The sequence below is a fragment of the Ptychodera flava genome (assembly GCF_041260155.1).
Source record: "Ptychodera flava strain L36383 chromosome 3 unlocalized genomic scaffold, AS_Pfla_20210202 Scaffold_27__1_contigs__length_13241970_pilon, whole genome shotgun sequence".
NCBI classification, from domain to species: Eukaryota; Metazoa; Hemichordata; class Enteropneusta; family Ptychoderidae; genus Ptychodera; species Ptychodera flava.
Window position 1 is genome coordinate 12,519,066 of NW_027248281.1, and position 27,371 is coordinate 12,546,436.

Here is a 27,371-nt window from a genome sequence, read left to right on the forward strand (position 1 = left end):
ATTGCTGTCTGAAATGTGTCATTTTGAATTGTGTTGTTTTTATAAAAATCTTCGAAATTGTTTTTCATATTTTAGTATAGGCGATACTAAATCAATTATGACATGCTTTGATGTAATTGTAGTGTACATGTCAAAACGTGGCATGTTTGTTTACCCTGGAGGTGTTATGTATTTCATTTTATCATGGAGTTTGTACCAGGACAATTGTCAACATTTAAATAATGCAGTTTGTAAGATATGTAATATGTTATAAAATAATCAACTTGTATCTACCAATAGTATGTGTATGTATATGCATAAGCTCTGTGAGGCTCATATAAGCAATAAAGTAATTGCATAAAAATTCCTACCAATACAACCTCTTATTTCAAATAAGCTCATTAACTGTTAATTAGTCGGCAATGAAATTAGGCTGCCAACGAGGAAGTAAAATGACCATTATTAAATCAGGCAAAAGAAATGCCGCAGCAGAAAGTCTTTAGTGACAATAATTCTGGCTAAAAATATACATACAGGCGTGTAACCACATGTTTCCAATCTACAGTAGCCTGGCCCTGGCTCCTGCCTGTGGTTTCCAACAGGCGGTCGAGCGTGAGCACCACAACTATTTGGAAGCGATCACAAAATCAAAGCGTGGTATTATCACAGCGACAAACAAGAAATCCACATATCCTTTGATGAAATGTGATGTTTCCCATATATAATTGTATTTTCTATCAACAGTCTCACCTCTCTGTACTTAAAACTTAAACATGTGAAAGAGAGCCGGCAGTACTGTATCGCGAAATGTTGACTGACGGATTCGATCCGCTGACAGGGTTAACAGGTTAGCTCACTACCCACGATTTATTACCTGAAAGCAGTGTGGGGTCAAGTGATCAGAGGTCGAAATTATGGTGTGAAGTCAAGGGAGACAGTGTTTAGAAAATACAGCTCTTTATTGAAAATAATCACATATCTCATCAATTCTATATTTGAATTTCATGCTTTTCCTTGTGCTATTGTCTACACTAATGACCCTAATTTGAGACATGTCCATCAGTAGAACACTCGTAGTATCATTGAGGTACACGGTAACAGCGTCTGCCGGTGTCGACCCCCTGACCCATCTTGAATGAATGCCATACATAAGAAAGGTACAAAGTTTAACGGACGATTTCGTGGTTGTAAGAATATAATAAAATCATGTAACTTGCTAGATTTTATTTATCACAGGCCACCTACACACTCCGTGCCTAAGACTACACTCCTATGCGCCGATGCTTCTGTGCTCCGATGATGTATATCCAGATAGGAGAGCGCGAGAGATAAATATTGCCGATGCATGATTATTTTAAAACAACATTTTGTAGGCATGGCTTAAATCTTACAATAGTCATGCTTTACAGATGAAAGATTTATCAAATCATAATCATAAAACGAAGACTTTTCTAGGTCTTACACATACAGTATACACATATTGACTGGACATGAGAGTAGCAGGAAACGTTTTTTGCCTGAGGTCCCGAGAGATGCCTAAACACTGTCTGTTTAAAGAGGTCATAGTCCGAGGAAAACAGACTCGTTTTGGGTGACTCTCGGGCCCGAAGGAAAAGAAACGTATGCTGTTATCCGAAAACGGCCAGTCATTATGTGTTTTGTAACGACACCTTATCTCATTTTCTGACAAAAGTCGAGAAATTCCTAAGCTATCATCACTCGTGATATTCGCATACGACATGGCCATTTTCTCTTTGCCTTCTCATTGGGTGCATGCGTAGACGGCACTTTCAAACTTCTCCAGTGACTGTCACAAGTTTTTCCAGAATGTTAACATTGTCTACTTAACGGTAAATGAACGAATCACAACAGAGAATTTGGAGAGGTGTGTTACAAAGATTACTTGAGTCTCACAGCAAAATGATCATGCTCTGATCATATGGTATAAACTGAAACAGAGTAAAATATGCTTGTTAAATTATATGAATTTCCAAAACAAAGAGAGATAGAGTAGATTGTAACACACCTCGTTCAAACTGTTTGTTACGATTCGTTAATTTGCGATCACGTGGTAAGCGTCATTTTGACGATTATACATGCATGCAAAGAGCAAGTTACTAGTTGACTGGGGAAATTAAAAACTAACGTCAACGCATGCGCAAATTCTTGAACGAGTAGAAACAATGAATGCTACCGAGACGAGCGATGATAGCTGAGTAACTTCTTGAATTTTCGGCGAGACAATTGGATGAGGTGTGTTACAAAACACATAATGTCTGATAATATTCGGTCAATAGCATATGTTTGTGTTCCCTCGGGTCTGAGAATTGCCAAATGCGGTTTGTTTCCCTCGGCCTACCGCCTAGTGGAACAGACTGTTTAGGGGCGACTCTCAGGTGCTCGGACTACAAACCTATGCCATTACCCTCATGAGCAGCTAATATGTGTATACTGCTCCGCTCTCGTCAATCACGATTGAGCCATGTTCCATCCAATATTCATCGATGTATTTAATTAACTTGATTGTCGATGTTCTGATATTAGTTGAATTTTCTTTGTTTGTTGTTTTCTCAAAAATTAACTGGTAACTAGGGAAGTTCCATTCTCCGACGGAATATTAGGAAGAGACTGAAGACACATAGTGAAATGTTGCTGTAACTGAATCAACCTCTTTAGACATACATACACGTCATATGGCTTAATTGAAGTCCTAAAAGCACCCTTTTCGGAATTAAACTGCGTAGCCTTCCCGAGCATCTTTATTTCTGGCTTTCCGTCCACGTTTCGATGGGGGTTGATTCGACGTGACGGGCTTGTATATCTGATCAGTTTTACGTGAACTTCGTCTTCTTACTCTCTGTGTAGCCTGGGATTAAAATTAGAAGTAGAGATCAATAAAAGTTTTATGACATACAGACAAGGGGAAAAACAGACAGACCGTCAGTCATCCACGGAAACGGGCTTTGTATAATACACGCGCAATTCAAACAAAACTAATTGTGTTCTAGGGAGAATCGGTTTTGCTCTGTTTGAGCAAATTCGCACAAACTAAGTTGTAACGGGAACACCTTGGTAACAGGTTATTGTAAAATACTTAATCACCTTAAAAATTCTATTTTGAAATGTTAAAGACATGCCGGGAGAGAAAACGTCAATCAAGCAACCTCTGTCAGCAATTTGTCGTGTTCAGTGGATGTCCAAATATTAATTGTGTCGTCGGCTTTCAGAGGAGGGAGTTTGTGATCAAACGCAATGAGTTTTATTGTCGCAGCTATTGCCGAAAAAGCGCATTACTGTAATTGTTGTAGCTTGTTTTAAAATAAATTATTCAGTGGATAATTCAAAATTCCTGATAATATCTTGTCAAACTTTAATGACTCTGTATTTATCTGTAATAAAAGTAATTCCAACTCAAGACTTCGACTGTGGTTTGACCAATATGACACTGTTATTGCTCATCTGGTACCAATCAGATCGGCGTTTTCACAATATCAATGTATCAATATAATGTAATCGCTGCATAGGATGATGAATAGCGGATAAATAAGACACTTTGGATAATTAAGACAAAACTAGGGACTTCGTAATAATGCTTCGGCAAGATTATTTCTATCGGCGTACAATGGAAGTTCTCACTAAATTAGGGCAGTGTTTTGCGGACGTCATGTCTACATACTTACCTTTCGTCTACGAATTAGAACCACTGTCAGAACGATGAATATGATAATAAGCGCTACAATGATAATCACAACGATAATTATATACCATTCGAATGAACCTCGAGTTTCCTTCTCCCCGCCTACAATAAACAAGTATTTCGAATAAGAAGAATTGTTAATGATACGTTAATTGAACTAATACAATTTCATTAATATAAGATTTTCGCAAGTAATGGGACCAAACGAAGCGGCAAAAGGTTGAATGCATTAACACTTGCAGATAATTTGTGGATCATTCAGCTTAGGGGCGAATGGATACAATATACCTTTTCCGGTAACCCACAATGCATTGCTATTTCAGTGTCAAATAACACACTGAAAATAACAAAAACATACTGATTTGTGTTGTATGATGGATTGTTCTACAAAATGACACACATATGCACTATCAAAAAAAACCTCGCGTATTTTATATTCACCGGCGACGAAAATATAGGTAAGTGCGTACCCTACCATAGTGTTCTGTGGGTACCATACCCTGCGTACAACCTACGGCTGAAAAGTTATATTACAAATGTACATATTCGCGCACTGGACCATGGAGCCGGTAAAAGAACTATAAGATGGACAGTTCAAGACAAAGTTGTAGTCGTTCTCTTGTTGAATATAAATGTTGATATTATGTAGCTATTACCTTAAAATATAGAGCGCGATAGATGAATCTATATTCGTGTTGTTCCAGCAATAGCTGTTTCATAATATTACAAAAAAAATTATTGTAACATACATATATTGTGGCATTTTATGGTGTGTTTGCTAAGAATGATTCAATCTACAAGGGTTATAATAAGAATGTCTACATACCATTTGTCGCGTTTCCCCTTTCAACTTGATGACCTATTTAAACAAAAAGGGTAAATTAAAGCTGCAAGCAGCGTTGTAGGGGCCGAGCAGCTCGCATAGTTGATGAGAAACATAAGACATCACCTTGGGATCTGCAATCATACCAAACATGAAGGTTTTTGTACTAATTGTTGTTCACGTTTAGGTACATACGTATATTTGAAGTATAAGGGTGTAGCACTGTTGGTTACTGAGTTATGGACAGATATGTATATTTGAGGTCAAAGGTCATCAAGGTCACGTGACATTTTGTCAAAAAAATTGTATCCCATAGTTATCCCTATATACCAAAAATCAGACCTCTAGCTCTGTTGGCTTGCCCAAAATTAGATATGTGCATATTTAATGAGGCATGACCTATGGTACCATAAGGTCTCCCATCATACCAAATATGAAGGGTGTAGCCCTTGTGGTTACTAAGTTATGGACAGATATGTATATTTGAGGTCAAAGGTCATCAAGGCCACGTGACATTTTGTCAAAAAATTGTATCCCATAGTTATCCCTATATACCAAAAACCAGACCTCTAACTCTATTGGCTTGCCCAGAATTAGATATGTGCATATTAAATGAGGCATGACCTATAGTAGCATAAGGTCTCCCATCATACCAAGTATGAAGGGTGTAGCCCTTGTGGTTACTGAGTTATGGACATATATGTATATATGAGGTCAAAGGTCATCAAGGTCACGTGACATTTTGTCAAAAAAATTGTATCCCATAGTTATCCCTATATACCAAAAATCAGACCTCTAGCTCTGTTGGCTTGCCCAAAATTAGATATGTGCATATTTAATGAGGCATGACATATGGTACCATACGGTATCCCATCATACCAAATATGAAGGGTGTAGCCCTTGTGGTTACTGAGTTATGGAGAGATATGTATATTTGGGGTCAAGGGTCATCAAGGTCATGTGACATTTTGTGAAAAAAATTGTTTTCAATAGTTATCCCTATATACCAAATATCAGACCTCCAGTTCTATTGGCTTGCCCAGAATTAGATATGCGCATAATCAATGAGGTATGGGATGTGCTGGTCATGTGACATTTTGTTAAAAAATCTTAACACTGATACATGTCCTTGTGTACCAAAAATCAGAACTCTAGCTCTAGTTTGAAGGCTGGAATTAGATATGTGCATCATCAATGAGGTATAGAAACATGCTAGGGTCATAGGTCAAGTTCATCCTCAAATATGATTTGCAGTTTGATCCCTGTTGGTCATTGTTCAGTAGTCACTAGCCCCGGCCCCCAGGACTCTTACATAGGCCAGAATAAGCCATTGGTATAGCTTAGCTGCAGAGGTATAGGGAGGTCAAAGGTCATTGAAAAATCAGAAAAATAATACTTTAAAAATCTTCTTCTCAAAAACTACCAGGTCAATTTCCTTGAAATTTATTATATAGCAACTAGGTATTATTGCCTATAAAGTTTGCGAAAAGATTTTGGATCGGTCAAATTTTATGGAAATGGGACAGTAAAAAACATTTTCATTTCAAAATTGTAGCCAGGTCACATGACTAATTAAAAATTCAAGACTAACATGCACTACCTCTCATTGACCTTAAACATTGTACCAAGTTTCAAAAAATTTCATTGAGCAGTTTCAGAGATTAGGACTGACAAAAAAACGGCAGAAGAAGAAGAAGAAAGTAGAATTTGAGCAATACCAATAGGGGCCTCGCCCATGAGGGCGCTCGGCCCCTAACTATCTTAAAACAATATTGGACTAGTTTCGACGCACAAAGTTGTCATTTTACTTTTAAATCACTCATCGTTTTATGAATTGGGTTGTTATACCAATCACAGTACCTTACCCGTCACGAGGATGAAGTTACACCCGTGGCCACTTTAGTGTTGATTGAGCCTGTCTGGTACAAGCAGAATTTCTGTCTGCAGAAGGGTGATAAAACGTTACTTTACCCTGTATCAGTGGTGATAATGATCCTACTATCGGTACCCCGTGGACACGCCGATTAGCCTGAAATTAGGGAGTGATTATAAAATACACTGTATACAAATAATGTTGACCACAGCATTTGCCGAATCAGTACTCAGTATCTGCTAAAATTCATGTGTTTCAAATGTAGTCAGTGTTAGAGAACATCACACATTTTGTGCCGATTTCAATATTGCAGTGAATGAATACCAACGATACTATAGTGTGTATCGCAAGTGTCGCGTTCAGACTTTGTTCAGACGCGGGAATTGAGGAAATGCCACTTTGAAAATGTTAGCGATTAAATTACAAACATTGCCCGTCTTGACTGCAAAACTTTCGAAATAAACATTCACTTGCACTAAGCCATGTTTCTTTCCTACAAACCGTAAACTTACTCCAATTTCACTTGGTACGGAAAGGTAAGAGTAAAGTACAGTCAAGGTAGCATTTTACATGTATTCACATGTGTGTAACCATATGAACGACACTTTTCTCATCCCGGTTGAAGGGAACTTGTCCTGATACATGTTCATCTCTTCCAAACTTTTCTGGCTCCCTCCACGCTTATATTAAAACGCTTGCTTGTTTCTTTGTAAGCTCCTCGTGATACCTCGCTAGGTGCCGAATTGCCACCACAATCTCTTATATTTTGAACAATCAAGCTTGCTACGTCCTCACTGAAGTATTTGCCCCTATGATATTAGCGACCGTTGTTATTGATGTTCATTGTCGGATTTGATCGATTTGAATTGGGCAGGCGAGATATTTTAGTAGAACGTTATCTCAATCCTAACAGTGGGGTGCCGATAGTGAGCCTTACATTTATTACACCGATCACCACTTTGTTTTGTTTATACAAACAGAACTTCTGCTTGCTGCAGACAGGCTTAATCAACACTAAAGTGGCCACGGGTGTAACAATAAGCCAAGTTTTGAACTGGCGCCACAAATCGTAATCTTTGAAAAGTTGAATAAAATCTGGTTTATTTCAACACTACCAATACTTTTGTTGCAATATCTTTACAATGTTGATATTACTCCCTGAAATCTGCCTCACATAATAATTATGAAAACAAAACTGGGACAAAACAAAGAAGCTACAACCTTTACAATATGTACGTATCCATGTTAATAATGCGAATGCGTAATAGAAGACGTTGTTTTATCTCGCAAGATTCCCAGTGTGGAATCTTTTTCAATATCTTTTTCGGTAAGCGCACTCATTTTGTTCATTTTCATAATACATATATAATTCCAAGAGGACCAAAAATAAGACGAGGTATATTTTTACATATTACGAGGCATTTTATTCTGCGTTGCTGCTGATGTCAAGTAGGGTGGTTTCTATAGGATGTGTTATTAATCCGTACTTATTTGCGCAATGAGTCATTTCTCGTAAAAATGCTGTTGTTGCTTGTTCCGCACTGGCAAGGGTCAGGGGCCTTTTTGATCCCATGGCTAATAATTAAAAAACAAGTTCTGCGGCAGTCAATACAATGTTTAATATTAATTTCAAATGACTCATATCGAACAGTACTTACTTGTGTTCACCTGTAATGTAATTGTATGTTGCAAAATGTTGCTTTTATCAAGCTCCTCTCCATCGATTTCAGCCGTACAAGTATACTCTCCCTGGTCCGATGGTTCAATATTATCAATCTTCAGGTACTTCATCTCATCATCGATGGAGTATTTGCCTTCCATGACGTAATGTTCCACCCTTGATACATTTTTTTGAGCGATAAAGATACGATCATCCTTTCCCCACCTCACTGTCACTAATTTACCATTGATCGGCTTATTGATACAGGAGAGCAATGCTGAGCTGCCTTCGTTGACAAGGATGCTTTCACAAAGACATTCCGTGATACCTCCTTGGTAAAGATATGGTACATTTCACGTGAGTTTTCCGTAAATTTAGAGAAAGAAACAAGACATAAAATTCGAAACTGAATCATCGAATAAAGTTATAATTCTAATTAGATCACTTAAAGTATGTTATATAAGTTTTACAAAAATATCAGTCGATAGTATCCGTCCATATTTATGATGCAAGAATATTGTCTATCCATACACATCTATGCACAGATATATGTAGTAACGTGCATATATACACACCCTTACCAAACACTTGTATAAGCCCGGTAATCCGAAAGAGCGTGGCTTCGTCGCGGACGAGTGATTCCCCATGTAGCGGCCATATCCCTCCGAACCGCAGGCGAGGGGAATACGGCCGCTGCATGAGGTATCATGAGTCCGCGACGCAGCCACACTCATTCGGAATACAGGAATTATAAATCACATGCATAGACCAAGTTTTCCTTCCATAAAACATTCGGGCATGATATTTCATGTTAATGCTGGGAACGAATGATTGGGACTATTTGAAAAAAAAAAACTCATGAAATTGTATCATCCATTCATGGATAGGTCATATGACTTAAGGTTCCAAGACAAGAAATTGACCTTTTTAATCTAACAATTGTTTGGTGATTAATAAGCTCAGAACCCCCCAACACAAAATATGGGTAACATAGCGCATTAAAACAGCAGTGGTGAAGAAGTCAAAAAATTAATCGTAAATCAATGACAAAAGCAAGTTCATAACAGTTCTAGTATCAACGGTATTTTGTATTTTACACATATATTTTAATAAGATTTTCGTATGTTGCGTTTCAGGAATTTGAAAGTAAATTCTAAACAGCTGATTTTTTGCTTACGTTTGAAAGTGTGACGTCATATTGTAGGGATGACTGGGTCTAGACGTTTCAGTAATCTTTACTATATTTGCAGGATTAGTAATAAATTGAGCTTAGTTGTGACAAGGTTGAACTTCAATTCAACTTTTAAGGCAATGTCACCCTCTCTGTGTTTACGTGACCACTAATAGAATACTGAGCTGCTGTGAAACATGATTATTGGGGTGAAATATGTCCATCCGAACTTTATGACACAGGTGTTGTTAACCACTTCTCATAGTCCATGTAGATAATGCGAGGGACAGAAAAAATGGCCGCCTTTGCTACGGTAATTTCATTGCATGCACGTTCAAAAGCCCACAGTCAACCTCCCAAAGTCGGATAACTACAGCATTGAGGAAAACTCAATTATGTAAGTAACATAAAGTTGAACAAAGTAAGTCGAAATACGTAAGTAATATCTCGCGTTCCTTCAGGGATGGCCTGAAATTGAATAATTGACATTCTGTTCATTGTACTCACCAAATATTCCTAGAGAGATGAAGCAAACCGTAAACATGGACATTATTGCAAGGCTTATTTGGTAATGGACAGTCTTGGAGGTTATTCCCTATTAATCGATTCCTACGGTGAGCAAGGGGGAATATCGGGTATTTTGAGTAAATGTGCTACTTTGCCCTCTTCGTGACCATAAAAAGTCAGAGCGCTGACGTCTAGTCACTATTTTTGTTGATTCCTGAAATTGAATGGGTCACATGAGGTCAAAGTATACAACTGTAGCAGCCTCAATCGAAACCTTGTTATTGCGTGAATTCATGTGACGCTCGACATAAGTTACCCCAAACACACAAAACTACTGTTTACCTTGACTGTTTTGTAGCACCACATAAAAACGTAAAGTAAGACCGCTTAATCATGAATTTGCAATCCTATTTTTGTAATGAAAGACTGGCTTCTGTACATACTGGCCCTAACGTCATGTCAGCGGCTGCCTACAATACATGGTTACGTTGGGTATGGTCTCTATTAGTTAGGTATCAAACATCAGATGCTATATATAGGTTGTGTTTGTGTCGGTTCGTTAATAAACAACAGAAACAGTATTATGTTCTTGTTAGGTGCGTTTTTATGTCACCATCTCGTCGTTAAGTACACATTTTACAACCAGAAGTTCATTCGTCAGATTTTTTGGGTTTTTATCTTATGTCAACTTAAAGACTTTCACTTGGAAGACTTTTGAGATTTCGTTTTGTACACCCTACTTGATTTGTATTTTATTAACTTCATATTATGTTCAAGTGAGTTTCAATCAAGCTATTAGCTAGAAACGGATTTATGTTCTTTGACAACTGTGTCGATATGAACTCAATTCACTTGAAATAATTTAAGGGGGAGTTTTTATGCCGTCCAAGGTAGGTTAAGTACAAGGACCATTGCATTGTTTTTGTAACATTGTTGGTAATTTCCCCTAAACTTAGTTACAATCATAAAGAGCTCATCTTTTTGAGTCGCGCCAGTGGTTAAAAATGATTTCAGTGTTAATTTCTCTAGCATACTTTTTAGTCAACATTTTTGGTTTTACACACAAACCATAATTTTATTATTGTACGGGCAATGCTATGGACATATTTAGTTTAAATTTAAGTGAAATTAATGGAAGTAAATATAAACCAAAATGATAATCATGAGCTTTTTTTCCATGTTACATGGAAATTTGTTGAAAAATGGAACGATTATCACCATCAAGCGGCACATTGATAAATCTAAATCACTGTTACGGGGTTAATAGAATTTTTGTATGGATAATTTTGTTACCAACAATAGTTCCTGTGTTAAACATGTATTGCTCTCATTTTTCAATCCCTAATTTATCAAGTTGAAAAATGTTAAGGTTTATTTTCAGCCTAACGATGACCATGCGCCCCGCGAAAACGTCCAAGAGGTTACCATTGAATCATATGGAGGCATGAAATAAAAAGCACTTGGCTAAAGGAATCGATTTGTATTTCTTTGCTGTGATAGTTAGAGAATCAATCTATGAGTCCTGGGCTTTAGTAGATTCGAGCTTATCTTTAAACACACGATCTTTTTCAGCTCAAGCTCTTTAAACAAAATTTTGCCAGGTCATTGTTAATGTAAGAATCGTTTAGAATTATGTATCTGGATTTTGTACTAGACTTTCACATCGATGGTAATAAGTCAAGAAATCTGCACGAAATACCTACACTTTGCCACGACACAAAATATATTTTACGTTCCAGACTTTTCCCCAGGACCGATGGGACAATGTTTGGCTTTTCTTAGATTTGAACAAATATTTTTACATGTAAGGTCTGCACAACATTTTATTGTATGAAAACATCGTCGTGAGGGCTTTAAAAAATGCACATTTTTGTTGCATTTTTAAAACGTTTTACCACCTACTGCACCAATATACTGTAAGCTCGGGACTTTGTCGGCCGGAACGATGACACATCGTTTTGAGTTCGTCAAACTTTGAACGTGATGCATTTTTTACGTTATAAGTCTGTACGACATATATTTTTTATGGGAGCATCGTCATTAGGGCCTTGCATGAAATAAAATTTTTTCTAGTTATATATCTTAAACATTATATAACCTTGTATCATCTGTAATTACCTGTCATGTTAGTGGTATCGATTAGCGTACTAAACATTTACACCCAAGAAAAACATGGCAAAAGACAACAAAAAATAATAAAAATCAATTTAGAACTAATTGCAGATAGAGCAGTTTGCAACTTTCAGTTTGTTAATATATATTCCTCCCTAGCTTTTGCTAAAAACAATTTATGAAAACAATTGATGTAACAATTTGTATAGATTACATATTCATAACATTTCATAATAAGCTTATTCATGATATCGTGATTTAAGCTATTGTAACAACCTGGAAGATGTAAGTTTTTAAGCGTCTTTTAAAAATGTTGGCATTAGGAGAGGTTTTTATGTCCAGGGGTAAAGAGCGAAGAACAAGTGATGAGGCACAAAGTGTTCTTAAATTCTCTTCTCTTTGCCGGCTTTGGTGTGCTGATAATATCATTTAAAGATTCACATTCGTTAATGCCTACATCGTATCTTCTCATTACCTGTAAATGCAATCAACTGCTCACCAAACATATCTTTCGTGTCGAACTCAATTTATTTGTGTGCATGCGATAAATCTTTCTACCATCACCCATTGGCATGTCATGTCTGCTAAGAACTTTCTGAAGCAGGTTTATTGTTCTGCGAATGAAATAGTTCGGAATTTTCTGGAATTATTGCCATGACAAACACAGACCAGATTCTTTTAATCTTCTCGTGACCAGATTCTTTTAATCTTCTTTGCCATGACATTTGACTCTTCAATTGTGATACATTATCTTGGCTGAATGTTGCTTTGTCTGTGATTGTGTAGTCGGTGTGACATGATTTTTTAAAGTTGTTCTATGAAATGATTGGTGAGATTAACAATACGCTCAGCATTGCACTAACTTATACGCTCTTACTGTTCTCCAGATCTTCTGTTTGCCGTGTTTCTATCGTGATTTTTTGAATTAGGTTATCGCTTTTTATGACGATTCCACGAGTATCTTTGCCAAAGTCAGGCAGCAATCGGGTGACATTTTTAAACGATTGAATAACCATTACCACTGGCTTTTTGCTTTACCCATGACACCTTTGCAAGAATTGGATACATTAAAATACACATGTATCGTACTTTTATGTTTATAACCTTTTTGGATGCTTTCAGAAAGAAAACAGTCATTTACGCATCTTATTGTGACAATGGCTCTAAGAACAAAGCGGTTCAACTCTACCGCTTCGGGCAAATGGACTGTGATGTCACATTTTGTTAGTAGCTTGTCATTGTCTTGGAAAAGTACGTCAAATGCAACACGCCGAAGTAAATTCTGACGCTCCAGGTCCAGATACTGTGAGCACGATTGGATCTAATTTGGGATAATTGGATCTTCATATTTTTCAAATTTCTCAAAATCTTTACGTGCCCTCGAGCTAAATGTCGCAATATTATAATTTACTCACACAATTGGTACATAAATTAGAAATGAAAATAGATGAACTTACATTTGCAGATTAAACCAACATTACTTCACCATTCAATTATCCAAAATTAGTTTAATTTTTTTTTTTACAGTGTACACTTCTGAATGTCAAAGCGACTTTTAAATGCTGATGTACCCTGGTAGATTATCATCATGTATCTCATGACGGTTCAAAAAGGTGAATCCATCAAAATGAAGTTTTAAAGTCACAATAAAATACAGATATAAAAGCTCCCGCTATAACACGTATCTAACCATATAATATTGTTTAATTTGCATAGGTATTATAACAGAGTTTTCACAGGGGTATCAGACTGGGTAGAATTTGAAAGTCCAGGTTGAGAACACGCGAGAGGTGAAGAGGGACAGTGTCGGAGAGGGCTGTCCCTTTTCGTGCATGGAATATTTGGACATATTGATGTGTACAATGGTGCAGTTTGATGCAATCTGAGAGGTGTTTTTAATTTGTTTTTAAGTAAAACTGTTAGAGTACCCCGAGGGGAGGGCAAGAAATCGAAGATTGTGAGAAATGGATGTGTATAAATGTGCAGCCTGAAAGGTGTTTCAATTTATTTTGCACTCAGTAACACTGTTTGAAAATCACATTGAACACTGATATTCATTCAATTTTTTACATGATCAGTGTTTGAGTCACAATATTCAACAGCCAAACGATGACAAAACATCATAATTTGTGAAAAAACAGTTCTCAGTTTGCCATATGTTGAAGACAAATCAATATGCAGGAATGGAAAATCTCTGACTGTGTTAGACGGAAACTTCCGTCGCTCAAGACACTCCCGTAACAGGGGAGCGTAGAGAACGCCCTCGAATGACGGATCTTTATGTCTAGGAGGGCAGGCCGATATTAAAGTATTTCAAAGCACAGGTTATGCAGCGTCCAAATATCAGAAGGTAAGATCTTCAGGGGATGTTACTGTACTGTATTGTGAGCTACTGATGCAACGCTCGGAGAAGTGTTTTAGCTATCACAACAGAACAGCTTCGATCGACACTCAATGAAATTGCCGCCAGTCAACGTTACTGAGATGAAAACCTGGCTTTTAGTTTTTTTTTCAATTCAAACGTGCGCCCTCACGATAAGTGCAGGAATACTATGATTTAAAAAGGCCAAGGAAATATGATGTGTAAATGCTCTCCTGAGTACTATTTGATGCAAATCATCGCTAGTGCAGTCAGTCTAAAATAGTAGCAATTTTACACGTTGTGCCACTGTATATGCCGTTTATAATATATACACAAGTCTAGGTACATACGATCAAGTGCCGATGTAGTCTTGTAATGCAGGGCCTTCTGGTATCGATTCTTCACTATGACAGTCCCTCAACCAAATACGAAACTGTGGTCAAGATATCATGTAGCGTATTGCCATAATGATGCCCTGAAAATTTCTAGTCAGTAATCCCCTCGTTACCTAATACTGTGAGCACACTAACTCCGTTACACTTTGCCACAAAGCACTGAAATGTGGCACTTTTTCGCAACTGATTAGGCCGTGTCTTTGATGGCAGCGAAACCTAAATAACAAAAATTGCGGTAAATCGAATGTATACATCAAGGCATCTATCAACATTATCGTTTATTCAGTAATTAACTTACATATAGGCTTAGATAAAGCCACTTTATTATTTGTTATGAACACGATTGGAACTAATTTGGGATAATTGGATTGGCAACATTTCTCAAGAATTTTAGAAAATTGTCTAATATTACACCATATTTGCTAACCATCTTTAAGATTTTATTCCAAATTTATGATGCTGTTGAAATGTTATGAGTAAGAATTAGTGCATGATAGTGTCTAATGCAAAATTGTTCAAAACATATGAACAATATTCATATTTGAATGAAAATATGAGAGTTTGTCTGTAGTTTCTTCATTACTGAAACAATAGTAATAATCTCAGTTTGTCACTTTTCCTCGACCAAAATGAAGCTTTTCGATTGATTTACAGTTAAGTCAGTCGAGGTCATTTAAAATGTGCCCTGACTCAATTTAATGTTTATGAAGCCTTAAATTCAGGAAAAAGTCAGGGGCATTTCAAAAGTGCCCTGACTCAAAAGTCGTCAAGTAGTGAAATTTTAAGCATTTTGTCTCATTTCTTTAGTACATTTACACAAAAATGAACTTTTTTCATGAAAATTAGTCTGATGAAAGAGTTATGCAATAATCTTTGTTTTCGTTGTTTTGTTCGATGAGAACAATATTTCAAATTTTACACTATTCAATGATTTTGTAAAATTTCAGCTGTAAAATTTCGATTTCGTTACATTTCCCTAATAATTACTCTTATCCAATTTTCCCTAAATCAGTTCCAATCGTGTTTATGATACCTCGAGTGAAAAATTCACCATAACGCTACGATACTACATACAGATGGATTGCTTGTTTTAGCCAATTCAAATGTGTAAAAAATGTTTGATAAGTTTTAATGTTTTCAGTGAATATGTAAAACTGTTTGATCGCAAGGCCAAAGGATGATCGCAAGGCCAAAGGACAACATTTACGTTTGTGAATGTCGAGAACACCAGATTGACTTCTCTCGTCCCCCAAAATAAACAAGCGCAAAAGTAACACTCCAGCTCTGGTTGCCAGTGATTGAACGTCTTGACAACCAATCACCTGATCATGAAGACAAAGGTGATTTTACTAAATATAATCAGTGTCAACTTCTTCAAAATTATTGACTCAAATCTTTACCGTACTCTACAAAAGCAGATACTTTATACATAAAATATGACCTGTCAACCGATTTCTCCTTTAGAATTGCAAATTTCGGCAAAAGTAAAGACAAACGAACTCGTCAAAACCGGTATCATGAGGATGAATTACTAATTAGTAACCAATGTTACATTCAAAGTTACTTTCTATACCCGAGACATCATGAGCCTGTGACCAGGTAGGAATACCTCACATACAGTATACGATGAACCGCATTCGCTGCATACAATACCAGTACTGTGCGCTAAAATACACATCATGCACTCTATGGGCTGACAGATGACACATAATACAATTACAGCTATTGATGAAAGTAATGATGATTCATTAAATGTTTAATAGAACACGAGACTCCGTATCTTTCGGGATCAAAAAGCTGACTAGATATCATATATTTCATCTAATTTCCATAGAACAGTAGCGGGTTTGGAGAGTTTATGAAAACATAAATAACTCTCCTTCTATTCATTTTCATAGTAATTTATTGAGTTGCACGTGTATGATATTTCATAGCAATGAAAGTTTTATGCTTTCACTTTCTTATCACAAGCAGAATAGAGAGATAACGATTCTTCTTGGGATAATACAAATATAAGATCTGTTAGTTCTGAACGCTAGCGTGTCCACATCTTTGCTGTCAGTCAAACAAATGGATCGTAGATAATGTTTCATATCTTTTCCGCCAAAATGAAGATACTCGCTGTTCAAGACTATAGGGTTCTGAAGTGTGACGCCAAAATGTGTACATAGTTTGGGACGGACGACAACTTTCACGGTAAAAAACTATTGGAATCTTAATAGAGTAGATACTGTAGGATAGTAAAACTTGAATTTAGTGATACTTTATGTACTACAGAAATGTACTTTAGACAGGTTCGGTGCTTCATGATGTATTTTCGCCATGATTAGATACAGCGATTGTAAGGCACTTCATTTATACAGCAGTAGTATTGATACCTTGTTCATTTTCATCAACCCTTTGGTTTACCTGTTGATGAAACGATTCCCTATATCAGAAGAGTCGCAAAGTAAAGACAACTATTAAAATGTCGGGTTTTAAATTGGAAAATAAAAGGAAAGTATAAGATGAGACCCACAATAATATTGTAGGAAGCTCAAAAGTTTCATCTATTCATTCCAATATTGAATAAGCAATCCGTAAAGAATCACTCTTTATCTCTACCTAATAACTTTTTAATGAGCATTTGATTCAATGCAACAAGGACAGGCGATTGTAAATTTCATTTTTGTATCTGGCACAATGTCCGAAAATATTCACAGCGCCAGGAAAGTAAATCTTCTTTATCGATCAAAACAATGTTAAATGTAAGCAAGTTACATTCTTATGACTGATTATTTAAAAACATAAAATAAACTATCTCACATTAGCCAGAGGTTGACGTTCTGGGATTCCGTTGTCACTAGGCCGGCGAGAACACTGAAAACCATAAAACATTATTACTTCGACTGTCAGGTTGATGATTTCTAGTTTACTTTGCATATTATGCGTATGGTAAACAATACAACTATACTAAATAAGCGTTCATCGAATTTGAATGTCTCAGCACTGATAGAAACAGTGACAGGTTTCACCAAATGTTTTGTGTCTAATCTATTACGTGTTATAAATTATTCATTGGTGTTCGACCAATATTATTAGATTATATCACTGGTCAGTAACTTTGTTTAAATGAGATTATTCATCAAGCGTCTAGTACTAAAGTACAAAAGAATTGTGTATAGATTTACCTGGTTCCTTCCGTCATTACGACGCTGCTTGATATTATTCCAACGCTTTACACAGAGTATCATTCCAACAATTAAATTATTTACAAGGAAGAAGATGAGGCCTGTCAATACACTAGAAGTCGTACAGCTGCAGTCTAGTAAGATAAGTAAATTTTTTATGATCAAAAGGTATTACCTTTTTTGTCAAATCCAAGAATGTGAAGTCACAAAATTCACCATGAACTAATAAGAGCAAAATTGATTAAATGAACGAAATTTTACTCATAGAGGAGGGATTCGGCATTTGCACTAGAAAAGCAATGCCATGATATTTACTTTTTGTCAGAAAACACATTTTGATGATCTGCATTTTATTCGAAAGCCAATTATTCTAAGGTTTTCCTACCGTTCTCGACATTAATTGGTGAAGTCGTATAAGTCACACAAGGAAAGTCAGTGACGTTCCATTGTTCTTTTTCTGATATAGTTGTGTCCTCGTCAGGAAGCTTATCCGTAACTGAATCTGCATATAGAAACGTGTTTATGACGTTTCTGAAACTGTCATACTAAACATCAGCAAGATTAAACAAATTTTTTGTCATACCATTATTTGCCTGTAGGTTATGTCGAGTCCTTTGCAATCGATTTCCTATAGTAACTTGTAAAGTCAACATAGTTATTTTTATATGTCGTGAATTTTGACTGTCGACGTGACCCCGTTTCCACGATTAAAAAGTTAGCATACAGGAAAACTCCGCAATTTTTAAGAAAAATTCGTAAAACCTTAATATATGTTTGGATCGTGTCCGGAGTACCGAAGTATGGCCTTTAATGAAAATTTCCAAAGGAGGCCTTTAATGAAACTTTCCAAAGGAGGTACTCTGCAAATATATCAACACAATGGCATTGCAAATTAAGCAAATTACAGTGTTAAATGTAAAAAGCCCACTAGCCTGACTACAAATATTTTAAATTGATGCAAACAATATCCAATATCTAATTTCAAATCTTTCATATTTGAAAAGATTTTCGCTATTCTGTGACATTCGCTAAGAACATTTCAATTTGTATGATTCCTTTCCAGAATGCAGTTATACTGTGACAATAGTAGTTTTAATACGTATTTCTACGACACATCTTTCGCTAATCAATAATAATCAGTATGCAGTTTGATGATCATAACGCGAGCGGGACAAGAGGCATCAAGATATACGTTTAAGCGGGGGAGGGAGTTCGCTAGACTAAATACTAAAGAACATACCAGCACAAGTTACGATAGAATCAACCCGGGGCATTACCTTGCCTTTATGAACGAACTGGTATTATTTATGGTTTGGGGTAAGAAAATTGTCTGGGGCATTTCAAAGTTTGAGTACCGCAATTTGTCATGTACGAATAATCAACAACCCCCTAGTTGACTCGATATTTTGGCGTGACGCCTTGCATCTTCCATGTCAACCTTGCAAACCAAGTAAATTGAATTCTACTTGGCTATGAGTGAGTAGTGCCATCCTAACAAAAATAAATTAGGTGTTAACAAATACGAAGCTTTGAAGAAATGACCAACAAAGAAGACGGGTCTGTTACAACCGATAACGTAATAACTAACCAATCACGTATCAAACCGGATAACGTAGTAATAATTAAGCGATGACGTAGTAACAAACCGACAACGTAGTATTTTTTCAAAATGATAACGTAGTAATTTTTCCTAACCGATAACGTATCAATAAATTTACCGATAAAGTATCAATGTACCGATAACCAATCAAATCAACTGATAACGTAGAAAATTCATCCAATGCCGCATAAAAACAACCGACAAAGTATCAATTTACTGATAACGTATCTGATCAAGTGAGTGATAGGGAGCGATCGATTGATCGATTTTTAGATAGATAGAGATAGGTCGAACGATCTATGGATAGATAGCTCGATCCTAACTCAATCTGTCTTACGATGTTTGATAGATGGTCGATAGATCAATCGATCGATCGATAGATAAATATATCTATCGATAGATAGATCTATAGATTGACTGATTTATCTATCAATCGATTGATAAATTGATGAGTATATCGATCGATAGAACGATGTATTTATCAATTCGATAGAATAAAAGATCTATCAATCGATCGATCGATCGATTCGATAAATTGGTCGATTGATAGATCGATCGATAGATCGATCTGTTATCACATTGCGTCGAGCTTAATTTACTTCTCTTTCTGTTTTTTAGCATCAATAGCTACAAATTCCTGCATGGCTGCGTCGCGGACGAGTGATTCCCCGTGTAGCGTCCGTATCCCTCCGAGCCGAAGGCGAGGTGGGATACGGCCGCTAATATTATTATTATTATTAATATCATCCAAAGTCTTCGGGGACCACTTTGAAGTACTATAGTCCTATTAATACCTGATACTTCACAGGTCGCACGTTACATTTTTAAGTCAACACATTCTTTTAATAACATAAACAATGTTGAATACAGGAAGAGAGAGCGTAAAATCATCCCGTTTTCGGGGACCACTTTGAAGTCAAAAGGACACTTTTGGAGTCAAACTGATTTTCTTTATTCAATACTAAAAGTTTACAAAACTCGAAGGATGTGTACTATAGTCCTATTAATACCTGATAGTTCACAGGTCGCATGTTACATTTTTCAAGTCAACCCATTCTTTCTATAACATAAACTATGTTGAATTCAGTAAAGACAGTGTACAATCATTCGAATTTCTCGGGGACCACTTTGAAGTCAAAAGGACACTTTTGGAGTCAAACTGTTTCTCTTTACCCAATACCTAAAGTTGACAAAAATCAAAGGAAGTGAACTATAGTCCTATTAATACCTGATACTTCACAGGTCGCATGTTACATTTTTCAAGTTAGAACATTTCTTCAATTACAAAAAAAGAAGTTTAATAAAGCAGACAGAGTGTACAATCATTCGAATTGCATGGGGACCACTTTGAAGTCAACAGGACACTTTTGGAGTCAAACTGTTTCTCTTTACCCAATACCTAAAGTTGACAAAAATCAAAGGAAGTGAACTATAGTCCTATTAATACCTGATACTTCACAGTTCGCATGTTGCATTTTTCAAGTTAGAACATTTCTTCAATTACAAAAAAAGAAGTTTAATAAAGCAGACAGAGTGTACAATCATTCGAATTGCATGGGGACCACTTTGAAGTCAAAAGGACACTTTTGGACTCAAACTGTTTCTCTTTACTCAATACTTAAAGTTGACAAAAATCCAAGGAAGTGTACTATAGTACTTTATACCTGATACTTCACAGCTGGCATGTTACATTTTTCAAGTCATCACATTCTTTTGTTTAACTTTAAAGAAGCTGAACAAAGCAGAAGAAGCAAATAAGCAAGCAGATTTTCTGAGGACACCTTTAGGGACATTTAGGAGTCGTAAATTTTTCAATACCATACAAAATGTTTGATAAATCAGTAGAAATGTCGAATAATCCTACAAGTAACTCTGACTTATAAACTCAATCTTATACACACATACAAATAGATATTAAGCATTATTTATCGAGAAAAAAATATTTGACTGTACATAAATTTTAACAGGAGAGTTAATAAAGCACAAGAACAGTTTTTCTCTATAAAGTAAAATAACTACTCTCAAATATAGCTGCAAAGCAGCGATAACCGGGTTTCGAGACATCTCGTGCACAGGGGCAATAGACAAATACAGTACATATGCAAAAACATGGAAGGCTATGGTAGTATTTGTGAAATCGACGTCAAAGGTCATCGAGGTGATTTTACATTTTGTTAAAAGAATTGAATCCCATAGTTATCCCTATATAACAAAAATCAGACCTCTAGCTCTATTGGCTTGCCCAAAATTAGATATGTACATAATTAATGAGGTAGAGGATATGTCGTCATAAGGTGTCCCTTCATACCAAATATGAAGGGTGTAGCACTTGTCGATACTGAGTTGTGAACATAAATGTATATTTGGGGTCAAAGGTCATCGAGGTCACATGACATTTTGTAAAAAAAAATTGGGAACCTTAGTTATCCCTATATAACAAAAATCAGACCTCTAGCTCTATTCGCTGGTTCAGAATTAGATATGTGCATAATTAATGAGGTACAGGATGTGTCATCTTTAGGTGTCCCATCATGCCGAATATGAAGGGTATAGCTCTTGTGGTTAATCAGTAATGGACAATTACGTATATTTGAGGTCAAAGGTCATCGAGGTCACATGACATTTTGTCAAAAAAATTGTATCCCTTAGTTATCCCTATGCTCTATTGGCTCGCTCAAAATTAGATATGTGCATAATTAATGAGGTAGAGTATGTGGCGTCATAAGGTGTCCCATCATACCATATATGAAGGGTGTAGCACTTGTGGTTACTGAGTTATGGACAAATATGTATATTTGAGGTCAAAGGTCACCGAGGTCACTTGACATGTCAAAATATCTGCGTGAACGGATGGACGAACGGACGGACATGACCCAATCTATAAGCCCCCTGGACTTCATCCTAGGGGACTAAAAACTGTATCACTGCATCCTTTTTGCAATATGAATACGATGAGAAACTAAATTTTTATTTTTCTTGGCCTTATACATTGGAGTCTATGGAGAACTGACTTATACATGGGAGTCTATGGAGGTGTAAACTACAAAGTCCTCTAACAAGGCCAAATTTGATTGCACTGTGAAAAAAATCGACATGCATATTTATGGGGTAGGGTACTATCCTTGTGCAAAGTTTGAAAGAAATTGACCAGGGCATGTCTGAGATATCTGCGTGAACGTACGGACGTACGGACGCACACACGCATGCACGCACGGACATGACCAAACCTATAAGTCCCCCGGACGGTGTCCGTGGGGACTAATAACTGCAATGATCCTTTTATTCACAATATCGTTATATTAAACAAACTTGGTAGAGCTAATGTATGAAGTTGCCCTCATTTTCCTTTACATTCTTTAATCTTCACTTTGTTGCTCAGGACATCCATCATCAATTGGAACTGTACCTTACTTCATAAACTGACACCACGTTAACCACCGATTGTGCAATCTAATAAAAAAGACATGATGAAAAATGTCATTATTTCCTGTTGTTCAGGTGTTTGTTACAATACAATTGCGAAAAATATGTAAATTAAACCTGTCTATCCATATCATTTTTATCTTGGCTAAAATAATCATTTAACTTCAAGGGATATAGTCGTCAGAACTACGCTCAAAGATCATATGGGACCCATACCACCCATGGCAACAATGTATCCAAGACACAATGGTGATTGATGAAAGTTAAAACATGTCTGTCATAATCTATCATTGTATAATTTAAATGTTGCAGCTATGATGAGGTGCATCTTAATATCGTGCATGAAGTACATTGATTGTAAACAAGAAACTCGCACAGGCGCAGTTCTGACGACTATATCCCTTTAATACTGAAGTTACATCAGAAAACATTATATACTGTAATTAAAGATGTGTAAGCTAAACCTTTGGCTATTGTTTCAGAAATCTTGTTTTATGTAGTGTAGCTATGTCAGTCTGTTGTTCTACTCCCTGAAGCCTGATGATATATCCCTTGATTGGTTTATTGACACAAACCATATAATGTATAAAAAGTATTGTTATTGTTGAAAATATAATTGTTCTGTGGTTTCATCATATATTCAATATATCATATTTAGTTCATCTGTCGGAACCTGTATACCAAATATCAAAGCTGTCAGATGAGTGGTTCTGATGAAATAAAGTTTTTTAGCAGACTGTGATAAATAAAGTTTTGACCAAAAAAATTCCTTAAAAATACAGATTTTCATATTTCATCACAACTTGAACAAATCTAAGTTGGGTTATCCCTAGGGGACTGTATACCAAATAACAAAGCTGTCTGACCAGTGGTTATGAAGAAGATATTTTACCAAAATCACCTTTTTTGGTGCAAATTTGCATATTTTCAACAATATCAAAAAACTAACAAAAAAAGTTTCTCAGAATCATATGTTGCATCTACGCAATAAATATCAAATCAGAAAGTACTGCGGTTCTCAACATATTTGAGCATAGGGAATTCAGTCTCCGATGATGATGATCAGATGGTGACGATGATGATGATTAAACATTAAAAATGAAGGAAAATGTGCGTTGTCGACTTTTCATCGGCAAGAGGTAAAAATGTCTGAGTATGATTGAGAAGGACTAATGTGCTTTGACCATTTTTATGTTTAATCATCATCATCGTCACCATCTGATCATCATCATCGGAGACTGAATTCCCTATGATTTGAGTGGACGGACGCCTCACAAACGGACACACATAGATATATACAGACTGACGACGGACGGATACCCATCCCTATAGACTACAGTCTATAGTAGCTAAAAATCAAAACGACCAAAAAAGCCGGCTGCGGCCCGTGGGCTACTCTGTGCAGCTAAATTTGCTTTCCTATGCGTGCACAATACAGCCCTGGGGCTTATTGGGCTAGGTTCTGGTGTTGGAGTATATTCTATATGGAAATTCCTGACAAATTGTGTTTAAAACACTTTTCCCAAAAATAACCCGGACAGGTAAAACTAATCTAAGTTGGCAAAGAGAGGTACAGCAGCTTAATATGAGCTCTCTCACTTTTATGATGAGCCTCTGCTTTATATAACAACGGAACATGTACGCAGGGCTGGCTTTGCATGCACCATATGCGATCAGTGTATGTTTGTGGGAAGCCGTATAACGCCGGTAAACCTCCCCGCGGGTGGAGGGACGGTGGCCGGTAACACACAGCCCAGCCGGCCTTGCCATGCATAGCTAACGAAGGGCTAGCTCTGCACCGTAGGGCTGTATGTTACCGGCATTATACGGCGTGGTGGGAGGCCATATAACGCCGGTAACACACAGCCCTGCCATGCAGAGCTAACGCAGGGCCATCATTTAGCCCTGCGTACAGGTCTTACACGGTATCCACCAGGCCGTGTAACGCTGGGCAATCAGTACTCGCATGAAATATAACTTCGAGCAACAAGCTTGAAACTATATGACTGTTTGAGGTGGTACTCACTCATATCCTGATGGGGTTTAACCATGGAGATTCGTACAGTGATCGGTAGGTCGCCAGGTCTTAATGGTAATGGGGTAATGGCTCCATGTGGCAAGATGGCCGCCGTGTGCAGCGCAAACTCCCATGATGCTAATATGAGACACCCTAACCAGGTGAAAAAATATGACTTGCAGTTTTGGCTGTTTCGCATTGTAAAATACATCGGAATTTTGAAAAAGTAATAAAAGTGAGCGCATATATCAAAAAGGACCAGAATAACAGAATAGTATTTGCAATGTTACAAAGTTCAACAACTTTATGCAAATATATGAATGAAAAAATCCCTGGACTGCGTAAAAAATTAGTTCAATTACAACTTCGGAGACCACTTTGAAGTCGGGGACCACTTAGAGGTCTTAACAGACGTGCAAGCGGGACGTCGCGACACTCAGCCGCGGCTACCGAGAACGGGTTATTTTGTCAATATTCGAACATCATTCAAAGAATTCTGATTTGTATAGTTTGTATGAAATTTTCAAAATTACCAATTATTATGTTTTACGAAATTATCAATAAAATGAGCTTGTTTAAATATAATGAAGAACAGTGTTCGGCTCTGACTCAATCGGTAAGCCTACAAGCAACGAGTCTTTCTTAGCTCAGACGCGAGATCGAGACGACGGAAGTTCAACAATAAGGTACAATGCAAGAAACGTACATGGTGCACAATATGCATGGACAAAACAATAGCTTGTACCTTTAAATGCACTGATAACCTTGTGAACTGGTCGCTCTTGAAAAATAAAATGGCCTTTCTTCTGATGAGTCTCAAGTCGGGAACGCTCTTTGCGTCCTCGGCTCGACGGGGCTCGACTCGTTGACTGCCGCGGCAGCATCGATCGTGATGTTGAGCTTGAAACCCGTCAACGTTGCTTCAGAAAACAGTCTTACTGCTGCAGGGATGATTGGTACGTGTCTTTGGTTATCGGCTATGCTTATTATGTTGTTTGATGGACATCGACAAGGGCTCTTTTGACGAGGTAGAAACACAAAATGTCGGTAACATAGCGTATTGAAATGTCAGTGGTGTAGAAATCAAACGTTTCAATCGCAAATCAACGACAAAGAAACACATTCATAAATATTCTAGTATCGAGACGATGGTATTTTACATAATGTATTTTTATAGGCCTAATCCGTATTTCCTTATGCTTCATCACCCTCCCACTTTTGCATTTCAGGGATTTGAAAATAAATTCTGAACAGCTGATTTTTTATTAACGTTTTGAAAGTAGTCCGGGTCCCATATCCACCACATGTGGAATATGGATTCATCGTAGTCATATTCCTATAGTGTGACGTCATACTATAGGGATAACTGGGTTTATGTATGTGATATATATATATATATATATATATATATATATATATATATATATATATATATATATATATATATATATATCGTTCTACCAATCGATCAATTCATTCAATTGATAGAAAGATCGATCGATTGATAGATCAATGCATCGATTGATCAATAGATTGAGGATAAATCTATTCTCATAATCTATTCCCATGAATCACCTGATCCAATACGTTATCAGTTGATTTGATACGTTATCGTGAGATGCATCAAAGACGAAATACACGGGTAGTTTGAAGCTAAACATTGTTTGTAATTTATTTATCATTATATACTGGTCTGTGTGTTTAATTACGAGCAGCTGCAAAGCCGAGAATAGATGAGGAAAGTCAGGTGGGGATGCAAGCAAGGTAAGCTCATGGCCGACTCAAGTCCATCATAGCGCACTCACAAAGTTTGTTTGTTTGAACGAGGACCGACTCCATGTAACCCAAACCTATTCCGAACGCAATGAGAGGTGCTTTTTGTACCGCGCGTGCATGGGTCATTTCTCTCAACTGTCGGGATATTTCATCGTACGACGTAGCGTCGTTGTCAAAGGTTTTCTACTGATGCTATGCTTGTTGTCGTCATTTGAAAATTATTCAGATAAGAACTGGTTTTTGCTGTCGATTATCGATCCTCAAGAGCGCTATTCTTTCAATCTTTATGGTTAAGGGACGAGAAGGGTTATGTGTGGAGAAACGAACTCTTCCAGACAATAAAGAGGTAAACAAGGTAAACATGACATTACCTGGAAGATTTAGTGTGAATTTATCACTTGTGATATTACTGCAGTTAGTCTTTACCATGCATTGCTAAGTTCCTTGATCAGTGAGAGTCAGATGTGCAATCGCGAGTGTGCTAATTCCTCTTTTCGACGTGATAATGTGCCTTTCATCTTCCTTTAAAACAGAGAAAATGAAAGAAATGCTGGAATTTATATGAGATGTTAATATACAGAGTACATGCTCTCTCACCAAATGGTTCAGATTTAAGTGCGCATATATGTAGGTAGGTAAATAGGTAGGTAGGTAGGTAGATAGGTAGGTAGGTAGATATGTAGGTAGGTATGTATGTATGTATGTATGTATATATGTATGTATGTATGTATGTATGTATGTATGTATGTATGTATGTATGTATGTATGTATGTATGTATGTGTGTGTATGTATGTATGTATGTATG

At 36.8% G+C, this 27,371-nt stretch overlaps 1 protein-coding gene across 2 annotated transcripts; it reads right to left on the reverse strand.

The window, feature by feature from the left end:
• Nucleotides 1-829: 829 nt before the first annotated feature.
• Nucleotides 830-10,219, reverse strand: LOC139126163 (uncharacterized). Of its 2 annotated transcripts, none has more exons than XM_070692208.1 (6): nt 10,053-10,216; nt 9,711-9,924; nt 8,031-8,363; nt 4,503-4,535; nt 3,660-3,778; nt 830-2,845 (listed from the first exon to the last, which is right to left on the reverse strand). In XM_070692208.1, exons 2-6 carry the CDS (start codon nt 9,751-9,753, stop codon nt 2,711-2,713), a joined length of 663 nt encoding a protein of 220 aa, XP_070548309.1. In that variant the 5' UTR covers nt 9,754-9,924; nt 10,053-10,216; the 3' UTR covers nt 830-2,710. The 2 variants fall into 2 exon arrangements, with proteins under 2 accessions (XP_070548309.1, XP_070548310.1); XM_070692209.1 differs by having other exon boundaries at nt 837-2,845; nt 9,711-9,812; nt 10,053-10,219.
• Nucleotides 10,220-27,371: the final 17,152 nt, after the last annotated feature.